The sequence below is a fragment of the Sciurus vulgaris genome (assembly GCF_902686455.1).
Source record: "Sciurus vulgaris genome assembly, chromosome: 5".
In the NCBI taxonomy this organism is placed as follows: domain Eukaryota; kingdom Metazoa; phylum Chordata; class Mammalia; order Rodentia; family Sciuridae; genus Sciurus; species Sciurus vulgaris.
Window position 1 is genome coordinate 133,655,416 of NC_136465.1, and position 20,328 is coordinate 133,675,743.

The window sequence follows — 20,328 nt, forward strand, 5'->3', positions numbered from 1 at the left end:
CACTCTGCAAGACTTGGAAACTGTGCTTTAGTTTTGCTTTGGACTTGACTATTCAGTAACCCCCTTCAATATCCAGCTTCTCCAAAATGAAGGATTTAGCAAGAACAGAGGAAGGGGTCATTTAAGCAGCCACAACTGAAATATGTTCTGACAACTCTGTTTCTGGAAACTGGGGGGTTGGGGTGGGGGTGGGGTTATGGAAGAGTTTCATAATCCCACATCAGGGTTGGGATAAAATTGGAGAACCTCACCTTTAGGGGTGACGACCATGTATAATGGATGAAGGTAAGTGGCAAGGACAGGATGAGTTCATGGGTATGAAATAAATTTGTGAACAAAATATAAAACCATGACTGGTAGAGGAAAGAGTCTTTTTTACTCTAGTTAATACTAGATGAGAAATTTGACTGTCTTGAGAGGCAAATTTGTCTTTGCTGAGAATTTAGGATATCATGTGTGTTATTGAGGGTATCAGGGTTGCTTTCTTTTTTAAAACTATGACACACAAATGCTTAAAGCCAAGTGAGAGAATTCCTCAGTGTCTGTTGATGCCAAGCATGTTTTCATCCTTAACTACCCTTGATGCCTGGGCATTCCTCCTTTCCTCCTCCAAGCTCCAGGCATCCTTCACCCTTTCTCCATTGCACTTATAAAAACCCTGCTAATGAGAACCAGAATTCCTTGGCATATGCTTTTCAACATCTGCTCTTTTCCAAGCAGTCTCTTCCCCTGTGTTCTGTGACTTTCTACCCCTCATGATGTCACTGTGTGCATGGCTTGCCCCAAACCCAACCTCATGTTCCCTTTTGCCCTCAGAACTGCTTCTTTCTTGTGCCTGCTTCCAGTTTCCCAGCCAAATTGCCAAGGGAGAATATTGATGGACTGAGCTCACTTTTCACATGGGGCTCTGATAAGTGGTTGTGGGCCTTAAGATTGGCTGTCTTTGGTTCTTGGGACTTCCGGTAGGATCAGGTCATGCCTGCGTAGATGGATCCTTAGATGACTATTGGCAGGGTAGGCCTTTGGGACATGATCTGTCCAGGACATGGAAAAAGCTTAAGTATTGGGCAGAACCTTTTTCCATATATATGTTTTGACATAGAATTTCGTTGGCACGATGACCAAAGGTTCTAACTCAAGTGTTACTTCTTTCTTCTTGGGAGGGCCCAGAAAGTAGACAAAGGCAAACTGATGTAGTGGTGATATATAAGTCAACCAGTTTCAAGAAGTACTGCTAATGAGGATTTATTTGTTTTTAAAGAAACTATGGAGAGGAGGAAAAGAGCATATAGGTGAAATGATGAAGGATAAAGTTGTCAAAGTGTTAATGAATATTTGCCACCTTCCCACAGCTAAGAGGGAAACTGAGCCATGGTGTCTATGGGGAAGAAAGTAGAAACTGGAGGTTGGAGCAGGTGGAGGTTTATACAGAATTAAGGAGAACTGGGTGGAACTGGGGCTTCTGGAACATGGGCCCACCCTAGAGGACTAGGGAGTGCTCAGGCCTAAGGAATGTGGCTCTTGTAACTGAGGCAGGAGACTGAGGCAGGTAGGAAACAGCCAGCTCATCATTTTATACAGATCATTTTACAGAAACAGAAACAACTCTTGAACAAACCTCCCTGTTGTCCTTATAGCAGAGGCCAAATTATATCTGAAGGCTATTTGGTAGATGTAGACTCAAAACAAAGGGTGTTTGCCTAGGAGGGATTGGAACCCAGGGACATTATAACCTGCTCCTTGGATAGTGATGAGCCCAGACCAACCAGGCAGAATAGCAAAGTGTTTAGGCACTGGGGCACTGGAGTGGACAGTCTGGGTTCAAATGCTGGCTCCACTGCTTCCCAGCTGGTGGCTCAGCCTAGCAGCAGGACCCATCTCATGGGACTATAGTAAGGATTTACAAAGTGCTATGCTTAGTGCAATGTCTGGTATGTGATCCTTGATCATAATTGTCAATTATCATTATTGTCTCCCTGCCACTTTTTTCATGGGCTGCCTCCTGTTTCTAGTTGACCTACCCTTCTTCAGATGCGTTAACACCATGGTTTGTGCTGCCTTCTTAATAAATAATGTAGCTCAAACATCCCTAGAAGTCCTCCTTGCAGGAAACTCTTTGGTTTCCCATTAAGACTCTGTTGGGTAAACTGATGCTTTCCATGCTGACCAGCATCCTTCTTCATGGAAAGATTTCATAAAAAGCAATCACATTCCCATATTTGTGTGTGTGAGAAAAGCTGTTAAAATACCGATAACGAGTTGCCTTAGGTGCTTCTTGGGAGTGGATGGAGTGAGGAAGGTGCCTATCAGGAGTAGTAAAATCAAGGAGACATGAATCCAGGACATGTGGGAAGTAGAGAGCAAAGGATCCTTCCTGAATACCCCTCATACTGTTGTGGTTGAGGTTTCTAGGAGTGTGAGGGTGAATGAGGGATAGCCAGGTATGAGCCTGCCTGTCTGCTCACTTCTGGCCTCCTGCACCTGCTATGGTGTGGTGGGGGAGGGGCACAGAACTAACTCATTCCAAATGAGACTTGGCCATTGTCTCCAGTTTGCCATGCGACAAGTAAGCTTTCCTTTTAGTTCACACAAAAATAAAGATTCAATTTCTCATTGAAATAGTCATTTTCCTAGTGTTGATCACTTTCGGAGTGTACAAAATAGAAAGATGTCAATACCATGACTACTTAAAATAAGTTCATTTAGGTGTGCTGTGACTAGATTTTCCAAACTAGAAATAATCTGCTCCAAACTAAGGAGCAGATTATTTGAGATTGGGGTAATATTGAAATATTGAGCATGTGAAGTCACTGCCCATAATGTTTGATGATAAAATTAGGACCATTCTGGGGAATGGGCAAATGTTGGTCAAGGGGTGCAAAGTTTCAGTTAGAAGGAATGAATGATGACTATTTGAGGCAATAGGTATGTTAGCTTGAGTCATTCATTCTGCATCGGATGCATATATCATAGCATCACTTTCTTACCCATTAATATGTACAACTGTAATTTGTCAATATTCAGTGAAAAATAAACAAAATTGGGGACAATTTTGACCCAGGGTAAACAATGCAATTCCCAATTGACAATTAGTTAAGGCTTTCTGGACCCTGAGGAGAAGTCATAAATATAAGGTCAGAAATAAGAAAAGATGGAGTACAGATGTTCCTAGGTTGTGGTGGGGATTGGCAGGATGTAGTCTGAGGTGTCTAAAGGTAAGGAGAAGGAAGATAAATGAAATACAGAATAATATATATTGAAGTCACATCAAAAAGCCCTGGGGTGGGGGATTCGTGTTGAATACTATATTTTCTGTGATAGTCTTGAAAGGATAAAACAGGGGGAAAGAACCAACACAAGCAGAGAAAAATGAAAAAATTCCACTCTTTGATGAAAAAACAGCAGGCTCTAAGTCTGTATTACCGTGAACCCGAAAGAGGTGAGGGAGCGGGAAGGCGTCAGCACGCTGAGATTGTCAATGGACGCCACTCAGGCGAAGTTCTGATTGACAGCACAGCTGAGAAACGTGATTGATTATCCAGAGGCCTGCAGCAGCCCTCGGATCAGCCTGCACTCATAGTGGGAGTGTCAGGAAGGCCTAATTGCCTCACCAATAATAGCAGAGGAAACATTTAGTAGTGCAAATATTATTTCTTATAGACGACCAGAGAATGAACATCCTGGATTGCAGGGCACTGTTTGTAAAATCAGCCCTGAGAAAATGTCTAACTTGCGGGTCGCACCCTGTCCTTGTCCTCCCCAACTCAAATAAAAGAAATCCTAGTGTAAACAGAAAAAAAGAGGGGAAAAAAAAAAAAAAAAAAGCACCCCATGATTAGATAATGTGAAGTGCTGCATATAGACTTGCGGTTCAGAGGAAATGGAAGCACGTGGGGGGCAGATAGCATGTGGTGGAAGAGAAAATTATGACTGTTGTTGGAGCTGTTAGGTTTATCTCAAACTATCCAGTTTTCTGTCATTGGCACCTTCATATTTTAACCTCTGCTGCATTTTTGTGCTTTTCAAAATTGCTAAATTATTGAGGGAAAAATCAGTAACAATTTTTTTTTCAATTGACTAGAAATAAATTTTTCTTTAGGGTCTAGGGTAATGATTATTCTTCAACAACATGCATGCATATTTAATTTAATTATATTTTTGGTGGGGGTGGTTATTTCAATCTATTTTATTCTTTTGGAAAGAGGCCTCAAGCTCTGACTTTAATTATGCCACTCTTGTTTGCTTAAATTGATTTTGAATATTACTGTGATTATGTTTTGTTATGAATGTATTTCCTCCTGGTTGAAATTAAGGTGGCACATGAACCTCATGTTCTTCCCAAAGGGGCTGCTTCCTCTTTGATTTATTTATCTTTCCATCTCAGGAATCTGAAATATAAGTGGGTAAATACAAATGTCAACAAGTAAGGTAAACAAGAAAATTTCAACATGTCAGAAGTTGTGACCTAAATTAGGGTTGAAAATTTCTCTAATTTGCCAAGAAAACTCAGTTGATTTTAAATTTAGGGATCCAAATGGTTTCTTAACATTTCTCCGTTTCAGTTTTCTCCTCTGTAAAATGGAGATAAAAATACCTCCTCTGTCTCTTTCCTTTTTTCATTTCTTCCTCTTTTTCATTTAAGCATTAAATGATATAAATGAGGCATTGCTATACAATGCACTTGCTTATCTTTATAAACAAACAAACAAACAAAAAACAAAGAATCCAGACCAGAGATATGGCGGTTTATTCAGACCTCCAACCAATTTGGAGGGCTTTGGTTGCTTTCCCCCATTTCTCTTTAGACTTTTTTTTTTTTTTTCAGGGCCGAGGACCAAACTCATGGCCTTTCGCGTGCAAGGCAAGCGCTCTGCCACTGAGCTAAATCCCCAACCCCCCATTTCTCTTTAGATCTAAGAAATAGTGTATGGAGTGACCTGCATTACCTGGAGTGAATATCAGGCTTACTGTTTACCAGTTGAATGACTGGGCAAATATTTAAGACTTCTGTGCCTCGGTTGCCTTATCTGTAAAATAGAGATAACTCTATTACTAAATTTAAAAATTGTCATGAGGATTAAATGAACCAATTAATATAGTATCAGCAGAAATGAACCAATATGGAATCAGCACTTAGAATACTACTTAGGAAGTGCTTTATAAATATTTACTAATATTATTTTCTCAGCTCTCCTTTTTGTCCACCTGCATGCTTTGAACCCATTATATTACCCTTTGGTTGCCACCTTTCTCCACTCCCCTCATCTGAGGCTGCCAATTTGGCAACTTGAAACAACATTTTTTATCTCACGCAGTTTCCGAGTGTCAGGAATTATGGAGTAGTTTAATTGGGTGGTTCTGGATCAGGGTCTCTCATAAGACAAAGTGTTGGCCAGGGAAGAGTTATCTCAAGCCTGGATGGAGGATCTACTTCCAATGTTGATACTCACAGGTGGTTGGCAGGGGGGCATCAGGTTCTTGAAGCAAGACCTCTCCATTGGATTGCCTAAGCATTCTCAATATATTGCAACTAGCTTCCACCAAATACAGTGATCCAAGAGAGAGTGAGCAAGGCAGAATTTACAGAGCCTTTTACAACCTAGCCTTGAAAGTGACCTACCATCATTCTTGCTGCATACTTGTGGTTATGCAGATCAGCCTTGATACAATGGGTAGTGGGGTGGAGAGTACACATGGACCTTAACACCAAATGTCAAGATTCTTTGGGGACCATCTTGGAGGTTGGCTGCCACATCCATTCAACTTGTGTTGCATTTCATTTCTTCAAGATTCCCCGTAACTGCTCTACCATGGTAGTGCTGATGTGTTATCTGCAGAACCAATCCCCATGACAGCAGAGGTAATATTGTATAGCAGAACTTGTAGCTGAAGATATAGGCTTTGCAGCTAGACAGAACTGGGTTAGAATTCTCCCCTACCACTTAAAAGCTCTGTGGACATGAGCAGTGACCTAGTCTCTTTAAGTCTCAGTGCCTCTTCTTAAAATGGTCACAGTCTTTATCTTGCATGGTTGGGAGGATTACCAATGTTACAGGACTCAGAATGTTGGCTGGCATAGGAAGTATTGATTCTAAGATAGCTATGATGATTTTTATCATGTGTTAACTAGCTAATGGTTCTCTGAATCCATATAATCAATTGTTTATCTCATTTAAAATAAGTAAAGAACCTTAAAGGGTGATTGAATTAAGGAGTTTTAGGTCCCTTGGTGTGATGGGTTATAAGAGCTTTCCAAAAAAGTGTGTATGTGAGGGGACATTTTCCAGTTTCTTGTAAATCATGCTTGTAGCTTGTTTCTTCAGTCTGAAAAACTGACCCTCTCAAAGTCTAGCGAGTTGTGGCCAGGCTAAGGGTGGAGAGTACAGCTTGGGACTGGGCTATGCTGGACTCACCCCTGAATTTCTACTGATGGTAGAAATGTTGATCATAGGTTGACCCCTCAGCTCTCATTTTCAGGAGTTTCAATTTCCTTTTCTTAAAGTCCGGCCATGTTCTGGGTACTATATTAAGCAAATCACTTCATTCTGTCGTTTAACCTCCCAACGAGCCTTTGAGATAGATACTATTATAATACTCATTTTGAAGATGAGGGAACATCAGGATCAGAGACATTAAGAAACATACTGAAGATGACATAGCTGATTGTGTCACCTGCATAAACACCCATTGCTGATGGTTTAATTCCTCTGAAATGGAGCAGTAAATTGAAGATTAGAGTATTTGCAGTATTAGGGTCATTTTCCAGAGGCTGAATAGTTTCTGAATAGTGTCACTTGCTTTTGGGAGTTTCAAGAATGCTGCTCTTGTAGAACCTAAATGTCTGTCTTTGCCCAAGAGGGCGCACCTTTTCTTTTCTTTTTTTTTTCTTTAATTTTGTTTTCAAGTGTCTGAGACAATTTCCACTTGACATAGGTGGTTTCACACACAAGTTGAAAATAACCACAACAGAATGAAGTGACTTGGCATTTTTAAAAGTTTTTCTTCCCCCTGCAGAATTCTCAGCATATTTGAAATGCACCGTTCTAGTCGGTATTTAAAACATTTAAGACTTTATGGAATCAGCACTCCAACCAGCCCTTGGCTACATGGGCTCTCACAGGTGGTTTGGGACATCTGCCTGGCTCTGGCCCAGCAGAACCACGTTCCAGTCCTGTGTGGTGAATTTCCTCTATGTTCCCTGGACTCTTCTCCTCCCACCCAAAGCCAGACCCTCAGGGGGTAGAGAATGAATGGAAATAAACACAGCTGGGCCTAGGTTTGAAAAACAATTGCCAGGGATTTGTCACTCTGGTTTTTACTAGTTGCTAGCCTATTTATTTCTTGATTTTTTGATTTATCAAATTGTATCCTTTGTGATTCATTTGCTCTGAGCTTAAGTACTCAGCAAAACAGAGACCCTAAAACAAAACAGCCCCAAATGGAGACTAGCATATTTGAAAAGTGCAATCACCGCCCAGCAGGCACATTCAATTTGGGTGAGCTCGTGAATATTCTACACCGGCTCTATCAGAAAGAGGGAGAATTTTCTCTTTCAACATGGAGTGGTGTTGATTATAACCTCCTCTCCTCATCAAAGCTGAGAGGGACTTTTTTTTTTTTCTTCTTTTTTTGCCATTCTCCTTTCCTCACCCACACAGCCAAATACTATATAATGTCGTAAGAAAGTCCTCTGGGACTGAGATTCAGGAATAGACTATGCACTTTAAGATGTTTGAATAGATGTGTAAATATAGAATGAATTGCTTTCGAATGGGCATATCGGTTACCAAGCCAGCGTCTCACAATTCCTTCATTATGAAGTGACTCTGCCAGGGTCAGCCATCAGCATGCAAAGATGCTCAGAGACCTGGAGGAGAATTGTTTTGCAGGCCTGCCTTTTCCCTCCCAGTCGCAGTACTGTGCTCATAGGGGTTTCTCCTATTCACAGGTAGCCCTGACAGTTTAGCTTTGCATTTGAGCTGGAGAATTTCTGATTCTGAGTGTTTCCTAAGAGACATTTGCAATTATTGCAACTTGTAGGAAAATAACTAGGGTGGCTCCACTTCCACCTTTCCAGAAATTTCAGTTGACCTTAGCATTTCTCATTTCATGCGAGAAGAGTCATGATTTATGGATCCTGCTTGGGTTTAGAATGTAGCTTAAAGGAATACATTACTAACAGGAGTCATGCGTACCACATTACCTATTTTTAGAAAGGCGAATCTTAATTAGAAACATAACAAATAGAAGATTGGGGGAAGAATGGAAGGGAAGGCTGGGAAAAAATTAACTGGAGGTTTCAAGTTTCTTCCTTAGTGAGGTGCTCCTCCTCGGTTTCATTGGTACTTGGTCACCTTGATGAATCCTGGGATGTGGGAGAAAGTTTTAATTTTTTCCCCTTCTCTGCCTTTTTGAGAAGAGGTACCTTAGAAGGCAAATATGTTTTCTCCCCGACTGAGCTAATTTTATTCCATCCCATTATCCTCCATTGATTTGCTCTCCCAGGTTTTGAATGAATCTGAGATATATGTTGCTGTTTGGGTACTTCGTGACTCCTGCATAAACACTAGTTGTTGATGCTTTAATTTCTCTGAAATGGAGCGGTAAATTGAAAAGTAGAACAAAACCAAATATTTGTAGTACTAGGGTCATTTCCCAGATGACTAGAATCGTTTCTGAGGAAGGTCACATTAGGGGTTTGAAAAGTGCCTCTCTTGTAGAATCTAAATAGCTTTCTCTGTCCAAGAGGCCACACCTTTTCTTTTCTTTTTAAAAAGTGTGTGTAGCAACTTCCATTTGACATTGGTGGTATTACATACAAGTTGAAAAGAAGAGCAACAAAATTAAATGACTTGGTCTTTTAAAAAGTTATTTTGCTCTTTACAGAATCCTCAGCATATTTGAAATGCACAGTTCTAGTAAGTATTTTAAAGACTCCAGGCTTTATGGGAGAATCATTTTCATGCCAAATGTTTCTCTCCACCTGAAGTTTAGCTCAATGGCTAAAAGAAAGGGAGCCTGAGAGTTGTAAAGAGACACAAAAGGGAAAATTGATTTGGAAAAGGTTTCTCCTTTTCATATTTTGGGCTTGGTGGGTTGTTAGGTGTGCATGAATGCCTCAGTAGGATGTTGTCTGATTATAGCCCGGCTCCCACAGCTGTGGAATACATTAACACAGTATGACCCCAAGTCACTCACTGACAAGGACAGCCAGGGCACCAAAATCTAACGCGTTTCACAGGAAAAGAGGTGTGGGTATTTTTCCTTTACAATGATTTCCATGAACATGAAGGATTCAAATTACTTCTACAAGTCCTGTCTGAGAGGCTAATGGATTTATATGGAACAGTACAGTTCTGTCATCCCCAGAGCTATTCCCAACCCTGCAGGGAATGATGAAATTTTACTCATTTTTGTACACCTGGAGACGGGGAATCAACTGCATTGTCTATTAGGTACCAGGCACAGACCCAGGTGCTTTGCAGACCTCATCCTAGTTGATTCTCACAGTGTGGGGAGGTAGTCTTATCACCTTCAGTGTCAATGAGGAAACAGGCCAAACCCCAATATTGGGAACACATTGGGAATGCAATACCTTGCACTGAGGTGCATTGGTTAAGAGTGGGGTCTTTAGAGCTAGGCTGCCTAGATCTGATTCCCTGCTATGCCACACATAGGCTCTTTGATTTGAACAGATAACTATGTTCATTAGCTTCAATTTCCTTAAATCATAAAATGGGGATACTAACAGTCATTCATTCAGCCCATAAGAGGAGCATAATCCATGTAATGAGCTATTATTTTGTTATTGTTTCAGTTAAATGGATTGATGAATGAATGTTTTTATTCACTTTCATAAGACCATGAACTGTAGGGTTCATGGTGTTCCTGAAAAAGTTTGGGGCCAGGAGTTAGCAACTTTCAGTCATTGTTGGCCCAGGTGCAAGATGTATCAGACTGAATTTGGAGCTCTTAGAACCGTAGCTCTGGGTCTCTGCCTCTAGTGACCTGAGATGGTTGGCTGCCATTGACTCTGGGGTGCTTAAACACTGAGTCACATCCCCAGCTCTATTCCTTTTTTATTTTGAGACAGGGTCTCCCTAAGTTGCTCAGGGCCTCACTACTTTGCTGAGGGTGAACCCTGAAATTGTAATCCTCCTGCCTCAGCCTCAGGTGTGCACCACCATGCTTGGCCTGTATTAGAATGAGTTTGGTTTTTGTGTATGTTTAGCATGCACATACTGATGGATGTTAAATCCATTGTTGTTGCTGTTGATATTAATATCATGCTAGTTTTTGCAGATGAAATTCACTCCTCTGTACTGCTTTCTATAAGGCGAGGAAATGGTGGGAAGCCCTATCCTGTGGTGTATGGGACAAATAAAAACAAATAATTTGCAGGAGTTAAATCTTCACTCTCCCTGAGGCTCCCTAGGTGCAGTAGTTTATTTTCATTATGTCTCTTGTAAAGGCATCACCAATATTAACAATGTGAACAAAACAAACTAACGTTTTTGTTTGCTACCATCTGAAAGTTCCTTAGGGCCCATAGACTCATTTACAAAAATTCATGTGCACAAAATTCATTTGCAAAAGCAAATAAAGTATGTGATCACAAATGCTCTTTACCTGAGTGGCCTAGGGGAGTAGCTGAAAAGGCGTTTGTGCCTTTACACTTATTCTCTGCTGTGGCTTAGCAGCAGGGGCCTCCTAGCCTTCGCCAGATGAGCCCCCATAAAGCCACGTATAATTTTAACCCTTTGGACTATTGCATAACTCAGATGGCTGTTAAGTTGCTGCAGTACTTTTTGAGTTTCCTTTTGTGAAAAATATCATTACATCATAGTGTCCTATGGTCTTGAAAATATCTTTGAAAGTTCATTGATCAGAATGTCCAGCCAGGGAAATAATCTCTATATTTAGTTAACTTTGGATTTTAATGTCTTATTGGGTTTGTATATGCTATTTCTTTCCTGGTGAAATTTTGGCTACAAGTGTGGGTGACGATGGGTAGACAGGGACCAGGAAGCTTAATTGAGAAAAATAGAAGAGAGAAACACAGACATATAAACCGTACCTCAGGCCAGGCCCGATGCCTCATGCCTGTAATCCCACTGGTCCGGGAGGCAGAGACAGGAGGACTGTGAGTCCAAAGCCAGCCTCAGCAACTCAGTGAGGACCTCAGCAGCTCAGGGAGACCCCGTCTCTAAATAAAATATAAAAAAAGACTTGGGGGATGTGGCTCAGGGGTTAAACCCCCCAGGTTCAATCCCTGATACCAAAAAAAAAAAAAAAAAAACCCCAAACCAAAAACAAACAAACAAACAAACAAAAAACCAAGATAAGGATAATCGAAAACTACCAGAAAATTTGTAAAAATCCAAAATCTTTAGAGTAGTTTTTCCATAGCTTAAAATACCTGAGTCAAGGAAGAGGTCGGACAAATACCTATCTGCCAGACTTTCTGATCCACAACTGTTATTTTTCTCAGTATTTAAATTTATAGCTTGTTTTAGGGTGGTTGGCTGACTTACTCATTCAACAAATATTTATTGAACACTAGTATATTACAGGCTCCACTCTGGATGGCAGGGATATGAATAAAGCAAATACAAAACTCTGCCTTTGGGAAGTATATATTCTAAAGAGGGAGAGGATTTAGGAGAGTAATGTACATGTATTTAAAGAAATTTGTAATTTAATTTTTGATGAACATGTATTCATTGTACATATTAATGGCTTTCAGTGTGCTATTTCCACCCATGCATCCAGCATGTACTGTCAAATCCAGCCTCCCTTTTTTCTACCCTCCCCTACACAACACTTCCCAACCTCTGTTAATTACTCTTCTATATTCAGGTTGATACTAACTGCCCTATGAGAGAGATCCTGTGGTACTTATCTCTGTATCTGGTTCATTTCACTTCATATAATGTCCTCCAGTTCCATCCATTTTGCTGCAAATGACAGGATTTCATTCTTTATGGCTGAATACTATTCCACTGTACATATTTGCCACATATTCTTTATCCATTCATTTGTTGATGGGCATCTAGATTGATCTCATATCTTAGCTCTTATGAACAGTGCTGCATTGGACATGGATATGCAGGCATCTTTTTGGCAAAGTAGCAAAATATTTTGAATATTTTGCTTCTTGTTCCCCCCCCCCCCCCCGGATATTGCTGATCAAATTTTATTGTAAAGTTATGGAGTGTACTTTATGGTCTGAATTCCGAAGTAAAATTTTATCAAATGCAGGAGCCACAGATATTTCTTACAAATTCTTAGAAATCAGTAGGAATAATGACATTTGTTTTCTGGTTAAACCTTAATGGAATTCATCCACTCCACTTGGAATATTTCTTTTTTCTGGCAATATATTTTTTTTATTCAGTTTCAGAGGCATCAGCAATTTTCTTGTTAAATACTCATTGACTCCTCTGGTTATACCTGAATGCAGATGATGCTATTTCATAGTGCTAGGTGGTTGTGGTCACTGACTATAAGTGAGAGTCTTTAGGTACTGACTGAAATTTCTACACACCGGGTGTCACCTCAGTTGTGAAATAAGTGTAATAAGTACTGGTAGCAAGTTATAGTAAATTTTGTAAATGATGAATGATTTTTAAAAAATTCCATTTGCATTTGAAAAATTGCTTTCAAAAGCAAGGTTATTCTTACAATGATATTAGAATACTGTCAATCTTACTCTTCTGTATTCTTGTGTGCTTTTTTGGGTAGGAAGGAAGGGGGGATAAATTACAGCTAACTCCCTGGAAATTATGCAGAAATCAGGGTATGGTGGTTGAGTATAGCAAACACCTGTCATAAGTCAATAAGGAACAAAGAAATCGATAGACTTGATGTTCCCATAAACTTTCTCCAAAGGCCTTGTCCAAATCCTTAGAGGAGCTACTAATTGCTAATGAGTTGCAAAGTTGAATTTTACATTTCAACTCTTCTTATTTGTGTTCTGCAACCCCCAGGTGGAAGTGTCAATCAAGAGAAACATGCTAAGGTGTGGCAGGAGAGGAAAGATGAGGCAGAGATGAGAGGGAGAGTCTATTCCAGGCAGATAAATAGCTCTTGAATAAGTGAGGCATCTCCTGCCCTAAGGAACATGTAATGAAATAAAATAGAAAATGAGGTCTTTCCTAACTGTTTCTATCAGATATACCCATTCCCTTAACCAATTCTCTGTTTACCTTCTGCTCTGTTTGGTCCTGGCTACTGAGAAAATCCAACTGTTTTCAAAGAACATAGTCAGTGTTGTGTTGCAGCTAGCCTTGCTGTCTTCATGTAAATACTATCAATTGGAGCCTGTCACATCTTCCTCCATTGAACAAGTGAATTGCTTTCCCACCCTGGAGTTCCTCTAAAGATAACACAAGCAGACAGACTGCATCTCATACTGGGAACTGTAGCAGCAAAGACGCCAGGAGGTAGCCCGTGTACCACCACAAACAAATGTTTTCCAGTTCCCCAAAATTAAAAAAATACACACACATGCAAGAAAAGGAGCTATTAGACTTGTTGGAGGAGAGAATCCAACAAAGAGTTAAAATGAAAGAAAGTATCGTTGTTTATTCATCTGGCTATAGAAAGACCTCTCATGATTTCTGTGGGGCATACAACCCTGGATTTCTGTGTCAAAATGTATTTGTTAGACAACTTTGCTCTAACAAGCTCAGGACTTACACAGAATAACTCTTTCTGTACCTGCCCCCAGTTAGGTGCATCTGTGTACTTTCTACTCTCTCCTCTCTGCAGGGAGGAGGCAGGTTTTTCAGAACCATCTCCAGTCTCCAGGAAGAGGGGGATTTAAACATAGGCAGAAAGATGCCTCCTGAAGCCTTCAGTGTTTCCAAAGAAAGTTCTTAGTCATCTCTGAGTAACATAATCCCCCAGGGGCTTTCCCTATTGTCAAGCCCAAATCCCCATGGTGACCATTTCAGCCCCTTTCTAGTTCGATCCTCACTGAACACTGGTTCCTTATCAATGTTTATAAAGCCTTAGTTTGCCTTCTTTGACAAAAGGCAGAATCCACAGTGAATGAAAACGATTTAAAGTCACATCTGCTTTTCTCCAATGAATTAGGAAGCTGTGAATAATAATTTTGGTGGTTGTTGAGAATTCCAGAATTCAGCCAATTCTATATAAATGGAAGAGACTCCCTAGATATCCAATTAAATATTTACGTGCAATTTGTCTGTGGAGGAGTATCATCTTGTTGGGATTTATACCAACATAAAATGGTTTTTTTTCCCACTCATAGCTTTCAACTGTATTGTGTTGAATACCACATTCCTGCTGGGATGTAAGTTCCTTAGCAACATCTAATTTCCTGTCGTTTTCAATTATTAGTATAGTCTCATTTGGGTATTTAAGACCTGGTCCTGTTCATTGGAAAAAGATTAATCTCAAATTTGATTCAAAGTGCATCCTCTGAACCCCACAGTTATCGGGAGTGAATGTGTGTATGTGCGGTTTTTACTTTCAGAGGGTGGATGTGCTCTGGTTCTGCTCCCTCTTTTCCTTTCCTCTTCCAGGACCTAGTTCCTCTGGTGTTGCGGGGATGACAGGAGGGTGGAGGCCAAGGTCTCTTTATATGATTGCTGGAATGTCAGTTGTGGGCAGGTCTCAGGTCACACTCATCCTGGTTCAGATTTTTTCTGGGTTGTTCTTTGGCCTTCTGGGAACTGAGAGGAACAGAAGGGGATAGAACTTCTCTTTCTTCCTTCCATGCACAACACATTGAGTCTCACAGAAATCTCTAGATTTTGCTGGGCATTAGGCTGCACATTCATGTGGACCTCAAATTTCAGAGGACACATGTCAGGGGGTCTCCTTTTCTCTCCCATCAGTGGGCTGTACTCCTAGGCTTCCACACACTGTACCTTTGTATGATTGCAGGAATGTCAGTTGTGGGCAGGTCTCAGGTCACACTCATCCTGGTTCAGATTTTTTCTGGGTTGTTCTTTGGCCTTCTGGGAACTGAGAGGAACAGTCTGTCCCTTTTCTTTTCTGGATGTAGCATGAGGGAGGACCTGTGGTCCTGAGGCTCAGCAAGGGTCCACTGGGAAGGTCAGGAAAACTTCCAGCCGGATCTACAACCCCTAGAAATGATGTCATGGAGCATCGGCTTAGGGAACATGCCCTTCCTATCAAACAATGCCCTCCCTCCAGTCCTCACCATCTCTTATTCTCTAGTAGACTGGTGTGCCAAGTCTGGGGAGGGGAGGGGGAGGGTTATATGGGAGGAGTTTGTTGGTGGCAGGAACATTTCTGATGCCCCTTAATGGGCCCTGTAAGGAGTTGGCTTCAGTCGCTGGGGACTTTTTCAGGAATGTGAAGTACTTAAGTGGTTTCAGTTTTGGATCTGAGAAAGGTTTTAGGATGCTAAGATATTGAGATGTGTCTGTTACTCATTCATTATAACGTGTACCCAGAGGAAAATGCCAAATGATATTCAGGTATATGTCCAAGGCCTGCAAAAGGTCGGGACACCCCTCTGGCACCCTTCTCAGATGCAATTCATTAAAAAAAAACAAAACAAAACAAAACACATTAACCTATAATGGGTACAAAGAAATACAACACACCTCTGATTTCCCATGACGATAATCTTTATTTTTCTAAAAGTCACATTTCAAAGTATTAAAAAAGTATGGGGGTGGCCCTACACTCTTGTTGTCCCAAACACATGTTTATCCTTTGTTTATCCAGCACTACTTCACAGTCTGCAAAGGTTAAAGGAATGAGGTGCTTTTTGTGATCTACAAATACCTGCTAGTGTCATGATGGCATGTCGCTGTAGTGAGACGTTCTATACACAAATGAACATGCCTTCAAGCCTCATTTTAATTTGACACGAAAATGAGTGATGTCTGAAGTAAAATTGTCATTTTATTGGCATCTTAAGCCCAACTGATTAGGTTTTCAGCCTGACTCCATGATTTCAGACAAGGTGTTTAATCTCTCTTAGCCTCAGTCTTCTTATCTGTGCAGTGGGGATAACAACACTATCTACCTCACAAGTTGTGGGACTAAAACAGACCATTTAACATAAAAACATTTAACCTTAAAAAACCATCAGGTACATAGTAAGCTCTTGAATGTTGTGTCTTGTTACATACACATATGAACTACATAGAAAATGGGATTTTCTTATTTTTTTCTATATTTTAGGTATTTTTAATAGAAATGAAAGGATGAAAGTAGCCCTTATTTTATTATGAAGTTGAGTTTTAAAATATTTATCTTAAAGAGTTGCCTGGGGATTTTGGAGTTGTGGCTCAGTGGTAGAGCACTTGCCTGGCATATGTGAGGCCCTGGGTTTGATCCTCAGCACCACATATAAATAAATAAATAAAATTTAAAAAGATCCAATGAAAACTAAAAAAAAAAAAAAAAAAAAAGAGTTGCCTGGGGCAGAGGGATTTGAGTAATATGGGAGATTTCCCCATATGACCAATGGTGACTTACTTGGGATCAAGTAGGTAGCCATACCCTATATTGGTTAGCTGGCCCTGTAATCAATGGACAGGTTGGCTACCCAGGCAGGGTGGGCGAGCAGAAACAGAGGAGAATATATACAACTATGAATATCTCCAAGATTGCCCTGCTTGGACATTCATTATTAAGTAACAGAGCCTTAGGTCTCTCTTTCTAACCCGATTCCCATGTACTCTTTCTGCACTTTGTTGGCAATGTTCAGCTCCCTGCCTTTGGAACACTGCATGTTTGCAGATGGATACTGAAGGGAAAGTTTGACCTAACGATTCTTTTCAAATGGCTTCTCGATATTTCATTTACTGTTTCAGCCTTGTTGCTTTCCTACCTTCTGAGCTGCACAGCCCTGATTAGCTTTATTGGCCTACCTGACTCAAATTGATTTAGCTCAATTTTCTGGATGCAGAGGCAGACCATTTATATATTTATTTCCTTGCATCCTTCCTATTTTTATCTTTCTCCATATCGAACTTTTCGTTAAAAATTCATCACGGGTGCTAGTACTTAGCAGTTTTGATCTTTCCAGCAAATATTTGCCAGGTTGTAATTTTTTATTTGTTATCAACAGCCAAATTTAATAAGGCTAATCTTGTTCTAAAACGGTTTATGTAAACCCTAGTGTTGGTGTGTAGAGAAAGTAAACGTTAATTTCTAGTTTTTTCTTCATTTATGTATTTTTTCCTCATTGTTTCCATGTAATGCCATTATTATTATTGTTGTTGTTGTTGTTATTTTTAAAAATAAAAACAACTGGGGGACCATAGGAACCACATTTGGACCTGAACTTTAAACAGAAAGTATTCTGACAAGAACACTGAAATATGTAGAGGGTGGGGTTGGGAGGACAGGGAGGGATCTCTTTGATAGCTGCTCTTGTTATTGTTCTCTTTCTTATTCGCTAATGCAGAGGATTATCCTGAATGATCCCAGCTCCTTGAAGGTGTTCTGCAGCTGCAGCAACGCTGGTGGCAGTTGCCATCTTGCCTGTGCATGGGCTCCTGTGGTGACCTCCTATTATAGGCTGGTTTAGTAGATAGTGGGCATAGAAATCCTGGTTGTATGTATAGTGATTTAAAAAGAGCATCATTGAACCAACAATTACCTGTGGGCCACCTGTGGGAAGCAGAGTAGGGGCTCTGGGTGGGAAGGTGGAAGTGTATATATTTCCATGTGTTGTGTGTGTGTGTGTGTGTGTGTATGTGTGTATTTGTTGACTGCAAGGGACAGTTTTTGATGAGTGGTCAGGGTGGTCAGTGGGGGCTGAGTAACATGTTATGAGACGTTCTCTCAAACCCTAACTCACTTTCAGAACAGGTGTCTTAATTAGAGGCTAAATTCAGGTTCTAGTCCCTCAATCAACAGTCTGTAAAAGTACATGTCTATATTCCCCTCCTCCTGCTGGTCCCATGATACTTTGGGGATTCGTGTGTCTTGCTCATGCTGCTGGCGGCTGTTAGGATAGCACTTCCTTCTCACCTTTCATTAGGAAACCTACAGATCCTACCTAGCCAACAAGTCTCAGCTCCAGCTGGGGAAGCTCTGCGTGACCACTCCAGTCCAGGATGACTCTCAGTAGTACAACCCAGTCATCAGCATGGAACTACTTGGGGGCCAAGTTCAAACTATTAGAACATAATTATGTCCGTTTGTTTACTTATTATCTGTTACTGCTTTTGAGATACAGTGGCAGAATGGCAACAGAGACCACATGTTCCACAATTCTAAAATATTTACTTTTTGGCCCTTTATAGGAAAAATTTGCTGATCCCTGTCCTAAACTGAGAGGGTTTAGTATGTGTACGTTTCAGCATGACCTGCAATAAATACTCCTTATTTTGTGGTTTGCCAGACTCTCACTTTTAAATTCAGCATAGTCTTTTAGTATTTGCCAGACATTTTGGGGCACTGAACAAATAATCTCAAAATCACACTTGGAAATTAGGGTGAGTCTGGGCAGGAGACAAAAAGAACCCACAAGGCAATTTTATTTTCAAGAGACAATATCGGGCTGAGGTTGTGACTCAGTGTTAGAGTGCTTGCCTAGCATGTGTGAGGCACTGGGTGTGATTCTTAGCACCACATAGAAATAAATGAATAAAATAAAGATCCATCAACAACTAAAATATATATATAAAATAATTAAAAAAGAGAAATATCTTTTTATTATTGTTGTCTTGTGATTGCAGAAAAGACATTGAGAGCACAGTTTTGTACCTAAACCAGTTCCTTCCAACCAAAAACCCTTATTTGTTACCAACCTCAATTTAAAAACATAACTTTGATCAAATTTTTATAGATATTTACATCATTGCAGGACGTGCAATGGTGTAACGTAATTTAAAAAGTTAACTGGAAGTCCGAATACACACCCACACATACAATTAGAAGATAAGCGTTTATTTTAAAAAAACAATAGCTGATGGAAACCTTTTAGACACTTAGGTGTTCTACTTTATGAGAATCTGATTTTCATTAAGATCAGAATACACTTAACTCAGGGGTTCAGAGCTGGATTCACTTATTTTCCTCTTTCCTATCTAGTGGCCAGCCCATTCCTAGGGTGGAATACACAGAAGAGGAAACCAAGACTTGGGGCGTGGTGTTCCGGGAGCTCTCCAAACTCTATCCCACTCACGCTTGCCGGGAGTATTTGAAAAACTTCCCTCTGCTGACTAAATACTGTGGCTACAGGGAGGACAATGTGCCTCAGCTTGAAGATGTCTCTGTGTTTCTGAAAGGTAAGGCTTTCTACAGACTGTCTTATCTTGGCCAATATCCTCATTTGCCTTTCAAACAGAGCACACATGGCAGCAATGGTCTTTATACAAAAAAGAAAAGTAGTGATTTAAAGAGAAGCATTGAACCAAAAATTACCTGTGGACCACCTGTGGGAAGCAGTCCAGAGACTCTGGGCAGGGAGATATACTGTGCCGTTTATACAGCGTGGAGCTTGCTATAGCCCCACTCTCTTTGATTGGCTATTACACATGGTAAACCACAAAGAATATTTGCAAGTACAGTACTGGGTTTCTTTCCTGATCCAGAAACTACTCTGTGGGGCTATTTGGGTATGGAACGATGACAGAGGTGACTTTTTAATTGCTTTGTTCAAAAGCATGTACTGGAGCTGGACCTGGTGGTGCACACCTGTACTCCCAGCTGCTCAGGAGGCTGAGGCAGGAGGATTATAACTCAAAACCAGCCTAAGCAACTTAGCAAGGCCTTAAGCAGCTTAGCGAGACCCTGTAGCAACATAAAAGATAAAAAGGGCTGGGGATGTGGCTTAGTGGTTAAGTGCTCCTGGGTTCACTCTCTGGTACCAAATTAAAAACAAACAAATAAACAAAACATCATGTACTTATTGAATAAAGAAATATTATGGATAATGGTAAATGTTAGTGACTTTCCTCTGGGACAAATTAGTGCACCAACCAATCAATACTTGTGTATAAATTCCGTGTTAGGGACTGCCCTTGTTGCTGGTGGTACAGTGGTAAACAAGAAGAGCCCTACAGAAATGTCATTTCACATTCTGCGTGGTCCTTCCTCACTGACCCTCCTGGGACAACAGCAAGGGCTAAAGAGGGCTCTTGTGAGGGATGGGGAGGAGGTAAGGCTTCATGGTGGTCCCATTTCCCCCTCTGCTCTTCTTTGTGGTTAAGTCCTTTTATCCTTTACTCTTTTCTCTATCTTCTTCCTTTTCAAGGCCAATGATTGGAAAAGCAAAAGTTGTGATTCCGCTTCCTTTCCTGACACTTGCTTCCTTGCCGGCTCCCCTGTTTCTGTCAGCAGTGTTTTATTCTCTAGACTTAC

The 20,328-nt window shown here is 40.6% G+C and overlaps 1 protein-coding gene across 1 annotated transcript in view; it reads left to right on the forward strand.

Moving 5' to 3' along the window:
• TPH2 (tryptophan hydroxylase 2) overlaps nt 1–20,328 on the forward strand; it is a 91,338-nt gene that overhangs the window by 11,941 nt on the left and 59,069 nt on the right. The window contains exon 6 of the mRNA XM_079142411.1: nt 19,057–19,253. Coding sequence (XP_078998537.1) covers nt 19,057–19,253 — 197 coding nt within the window. The remainder of the gene's footprint in view (nt 1–19,056; nt 19,254–20,328) is intronic.